Source organism: Papilio xuthus, unplaced genomic scaffold, assembly GCF_000836235.2.
Source record: "Papilio xuthus unplaced genomic scaffold, Pxut_1.1 DF827570.1, whole genome shotgun sequence".
NCBI lineage: Eukaryota > Metazoa > Arthropoda > Insecta > Lepidoptera > Papilionidae > Papilio > Papilio xuthus.
In genome coordinates, this window is record NW_013531079.1 from 4,542,246 (window position 1) to 4,548,237 (window position 5,992).

At 41.4% G+C, this 5,992-nt stretch overlaps 1 protein-coding gene across 1 annotated transcript; it reads left to right on the top strand.

The window, feature by feature from the left end:
- Positions 1-575: 575 nt before the first annotated feature.
- On the top strand, positions 576-5,201 carry LOC106118710 (hydroxylysine kinase). Its single transcript, XM_013313450.1, has 7 exons — positions 576-739; positions 2,288-2,605; positions 2,790-2,989; positions 3,882-4,001; positions 4,112-4,227; positions 4,554-4,743; positions 4,858-5,201. Exons 2-7 carry the CDS (start codon positions 2,299-2,301, stop codon positions 5,059-5,061), a joined length of 1,137 nt encoding a protein of 378 aa, XP_013168904.1. The 5' UTR covers positions 576-739; positions 2,288-2,298; the 3' UTR covers positions 5,062-5,201.
- The last annotated feature ends 791 nt before the right edge of the window (positions 5,202-5,992 follow it).

Below are 5,992 nucleotides of genomic sequence, written 5' to 3' on the forward strand. Positions count from 1 at the left end.
GTCCTATACAGTGCGAGTACGACCTTATTTAAATCATCATTTTGTTTTTTTTTATTCTCTAAGTTGATTATTAAAAGACATTGTTTTTTTATGACTAATTCATCTATTCAAACAATAACAACAAAAAATTAAAAATATTCCGTAGTTGTTTGTACTTGTCGTCGCGTCACCTGTCGTCACCTGTCTCCTGTCATCATTGCTAGCGACAAGTAAGTAGCGGCGCACGACAATATCACTGCCCGATACCTATTACGTGTCTATGCATCTATCATTAATGCCTTCCACACGTAGCGGAGAACCTTTATGTCGACAGACACGTCTACGTCATCAATTGATAATAGGTGTGTGCGAATCAGGTCAACTTTTTATTTTGGAAAAGATAAAAATAATTAAACTTAACATCAAACAACTAATAGTCAGTGAAACACTGGTCCTGCTTAAATATTGTAATCCAGCTATCGTTGATTGATGGCAATAGACTTTTGTTGCTATCATTGTAAGTCTATTGCGTCCGCATGTAATAAGACAGTTCTGTTATCAAGCAGCAATCAGTTCGGTGAGATGCAGAGCGGTCGCTCCCCGCACATCATTGTGTTGTTGTGCTTGTTGTTTGCGGACGCGACACGACACACAGATCGTAGACAGACACTCGCGCTGTGACTGTCGGCGCGGACGGACGTGCGGACAGGTGAACCGGCAAACACGAGCTTAATACTAAACTACGCACGCACACATACCGGTGAGGCTTGTTTGTTTACGCTATTGTTTTTGCATTGGTATCCTTGGATATTTATACCGGTGATAGGCTGTATTTGTTTAGAAATTTTAAAAATTTTGTATGTTATATATTTTTTTTTATAAAACTTTATCAGATATAAATTCTGTTGTACTGCAATGCTTTGTCTCTAGAATTCATAGAAACAGTTTTACTTGTAAGTTAAACTTATATAATGAGATACGATATAATATTTGCTTTCATGATCTTCAGTTATGTGTGATGTTAAATAAGGGTGCGTTGGTCAGTCACAGCAGTGGTGGGTGGGTGACCCGCACCTCGTGCGACATTGCTCTATAAAATCTACGTGACATAAGAAAGGAAAATGTGTTGTTTTATTAATAGAGGATATATTGTTATCAACAATTTGGAATCTTCTTGAAAATGTCGTAGACTTTTAAGTTTTGAATCCCTTTGATATTTCCCTTTATATACATATATAAAAGTTTTCTTAACAATGCCGGTTTCCATGGTAACGTTTTAGTTTTGACACTAACAATTGTCTAACATACTTTATCATTAAGTTACGAACAATTAACAAAAATAAAATGGCAAATGTTACATAATAACATAACAATAGTCTAAAAGGCGGGTCTTTTAACTAGCAATACATATTGTTTCTATACATTTTTTTTACACATAATACATAGATACATAATGTTACTGCTAGTAAATATTATATATGAGCAGCGAGTCGCCGCAGATAAATATATCATTAAGTTATTGAGCGCATTGTTGTTCTGAACAATGTACATACAGAGCGGAATGACTCCGAGCACGACCATTACTTACACAATTTATATATTTACTTGTCAGAAAAAATATTTAAAGAATATTCTTCAATATTATTGTAGTGAAGATAACTTCAAGTACATCATACTGTAGGGGTGTTGTAAACTGATTTTGTTAGTGTTTGTAATGTCTGTTGCGGCGCCGGAGCGTAGTGGCAGCAGTCATGTGACGGCCGCGCGGCGCTGGGGGCGCCACTGCGCTCGCCTCACTCAATTAATAAGGCCTTGCGTCGCAACATACAAATATTCTATTTATAGATCACTTGCTATTTACAAATAATAAACCGATGCGTTATTTAGGCAAAGATACGACGCGCAGGCGCAGGTTTAGTATTTTCTGAATATTGTTTTTTTTTTTGTTCAAGTTATATAATTTGTCAGTCACTAGTAGATAATTTTGGCGCACTCAGGTGAAGTACCGGCTGTCAGCGGCGGAGGCGACGCTAAGTGAGAAGTAAACGAACTGTCACGATATCACAATGATATTATAACATTCAGAGTGTGTCGCCGCACGACTCGCCTTACAAATAAAATGTAATACACAATTTACTGGCACCAATAAAAATAAATTGAATATTCTTATGATATATATTATGTAATACAGTCTTCTCTCATAATCAGTATTTTGACAGCATCATTAGGACCGCTGTTAGGCTGACTGCCACAGTTGAGTATCGCGACCAAACAGACTCACTCTCACTCTCTCACTCTCACTCTGCAGATATATTCGTGATGTCTGCTGGGAGTGCAACGAGCGCGAGTGGCGCATTGCTGGCGCCGGGAGCTCGCATCCGCGCGGAGGTCGACGAGGAAGCAGTGCGGCTGTTGGCGGAGCGCCTGTACGGCATCTCGGTGCAGGAGCTGACCGAGCTTCCGGGCTATGACGACCGCAACTACCGCCTCACCGAGGACCCCAACGTCAAGAACCCGCTCATTCTCCGACACAGCCCACACGGATACGTCCTCAAGATTATGAACTCCATGGACTCAAAGAACCTTGCAGTCGTCGAGGCGCAGAACGAGCTTATGAACTTCTTAAGTCAGTCCTCAATCTCCAGTCTATCTATTAACTGAATCAGGCATACTTTTGAATACCCAAATCAAAGTCTCTACAAAAGTAATCATAGCAAATATCATAGTAGTGGTGGCCAGTAGTTTAAAGTGATATACCAGTGAATTCCCGCCAAATGTTAATGCAGGGGCGTCGTGTTTCTTTGTTGCAGGTCGGCGCTCAGTGACATGCCCGGTGCCGGTGCGCAATGTGTTCGGACAGCTGCACTCGCTGGAAATGCTCGGCGGGCAGCAACACGCCGTACGCCTGCTGGAGTATGTGCCCGGCGAGCTGCTCAAGGACGTGCCACACTCGGACGCCCTCTTCTACCAGCTCGGCGAGTTCGTAGCCAACCTCGACAACAAGCTACAGGTAAACCCTTCAGTGTAGTGTTTTCTACACCCGAAATCATATAACTATACATGAGATGGCTTCTGAATTGTGTAGAAGGTGCGTTTCGCTCGTTGTAAGCGTTGCTTCAACAATTATCTGAGATTGTGCGCGTTGCTGTCTCATGTTTTATCTATACTATTATGATTACATCTGATAAACATATTCAGTTACAGATTCAGAGAAGCTGATAAGTCTATTTTTATCGCACATTGTTTAACATCTTAAAAGCTATTAGTTATTTGTATTACAAGAAAAAAAAAATTGTAAGACATGAATGTGAACTAACCGTGACGTCACTGCTGCTGCTGCTGCTGCTGCTGCTGCTGCTGCTGCAGCTGATGTACAGATGAAATATTTGTGATATAGATTTGGCAGATTGATTGATCATATATTTTCATTTGATTTATTAAACACTATTAGAATGAATAATTATTCAACATGTCTGTTCATAAAATTCAAGGTCTTCGTCATTCGGAGAACAAAAAAAAATCCATTGAACCAATTGATAGGTAGACCGATCGGCTCAATATCAAACACCGGTTGCCCTCACTCGGCACTGCTTAATGCAGTGCTTCCTAAACTTATTTTGTCTACTGCCCACTTTGAGAAGAAATATATATTTTTTTTTAGCGCCCCCACATTTTCACATATCTAAAACCACTTTAACTTCAAATTAAATTAATTAATTATTGTGGCCTATATATGTATATTTTCGGACAATTTTAAACGAAACTTTTACTATAACCCGCAACTCGAGACCTGCAGCGCCTGCAAGGGGGCGTTATCGCCCACTTTGGAAAAGACTAGCTTAAATTGTAAATCATAGCGAATACTTGGTGGCTGGGGTCAGTAACAGCACTGTATCTTGCAGAACTTCACTCACTCGGGGCTAGCGGGGCGCGAACACATCTGGATGCTGTCGCAGGTCCCGGAGCTCGAGAAGTTCAAGTACGTCATCGAGGATCCCGATAACCTGGATCTTGTCGAGGAGGTAAACACACGTTAGTTATAAATGTTATTGTAGCGAGAGGTAGAATATGCACGTGATAAAACACATACGCGTAGTGGAATATTAAAGTGTGGAGGTGCGCGGTGTCGCAGGTGATCGAGGAGTTCAAGTACGCGGTGGTGCCGCAGCTGGGCGAGTTGGAGCGCGGCGTCATCCATGGCGACATCAACGAGCAGAATGTGCTGGTGGACCGCAAGCCGCAGCCCAGGTATTTACATATGTATCTCCTCGCTTCTTTCATCCTACCTACCTATCCTCGCCACAGGGATACTAAGTTTTGGCTGCCGAACACCAAATTCAGCAAAAGTGCAATGGAAGTGGTATCATGATGCCTCAACAGCTCTCATTTGTATTAATTTTCGGGTGGAAACTAAAATAAACAAAAAATCTTATCTTATTTTGATGTAACCCGATCAGTATATACTTCGTTGTTAACAAGTCCTACTCAAATAAGACTATTCTATGGCGAGGTGTGTGCAGTTGTTGTAGTGTAGTCACCAACAGTATAACAGATAGTTATGCTATGTTTGACAGCAACAGCGAGTACCGCATCGCGGGCATCATCGACTTCGGCGACGTGCAGGAGTCGTACTACGTGTTCGAGCTGGCCATCGCCATGACCTACCTCATGCTGCTGACGGGACAGCCGCGCAGCGCCGGCGTGCTGCTGGCCGGCTACACCGTCACGCGCCGGCTGCCCGACCACGAGTACCGCCTGCTCAAGGTAATTTTTTTTTTTTTCTAAAAGTTATACTTGTGTATCATATGTCATGTCACGCCTGATGCTAAGGTGTAAGTAAGTAAAACGGTTGGTAATCGGCAATACATACATTTGTAGACGCTTGTATCTGCGCGGCTGGTGCAGAGCCTGGTGCTGGGCGCGTACACGCTGAAGCAGGACCCCGCCAACACGTACGTGACATGCAGCGCGCGCGCCGGCGGCTGGCAGCTGCTGCGTCGCCTGCGCAAGTCCCCGCCGCAACCTGACGGCGACGACACAGATTGGCGCGCCGTCGCCGACGAGTACCTCACTCGCAGCTAACTGCATCTCACTACAGCTAGCACTGGACGAGCTGTGCCTGTCTCGTCACCACTTGAGTTGGACTGCGGACTGCATTATTATTATTTTGTGTAATGTAATATTTTTTCGTTGAAATAAAGTAATATCTTACAATGATGAAATAACATGTTATTATTAAAATAATAAATAAAATGACATTGTTGTGTTCCTTTTTTTTTTTTTTTGGCTGAACCATCTATGCTATTATAACTCGGAACCCTAAAATTATGGAACACGTGATGTGACGAACCGTGTCGTAAACTTAAATTCAAAGTCGAGATCGAGTAAAAACAATGAAGAATATACGGACAAAACATAGTGAACAACATTTTTTTTTTTGTCTCTTTACCCATTTCCTTCGTTTTGTCTTCTATCCCAGTTTTCAAGTTTCCTAAAGATGCGTAATAATATGCTTACAAAATTGTAATAAGCTCCATCTGTTGTTAAGTAGTATTATTATAATAGCAACACATGAAATTGGACATTAAAATATGCAAAAAAGCATGAATTCAATAGAAGCTCCATGTAGGAATTATTTATCGTTATAAACGAAATCTTTATAGCGTTTTATATATTTGTTTTTAATGGCAATTAATAAATAATTGATGTCATCTATCGGCTGTAATATCGTTTTCTTCTTTCAATACTTCCAATATTTCTTTAGCATAGCTGCCGTAGTCAGTAGCCTAATATTTATTGGGCCGATTTCACAACCTGTTTCACAAGGTGTTCTTGGGTTCGAATCCCAAATTCCGATATGTATGTTGTGTCGAAATATTTCAAATTAGTCTAATGTTTGTCTGACTGTGTTTGCGACGATTGAAATTGTAGGTAGGTAGGTAGGTAGGTAGGTAGGTAGGTAGGTAGGTAGGTAGGTAGGTAGGTAGGTAGGTAGGTAGGTAGGTAGGTAGGT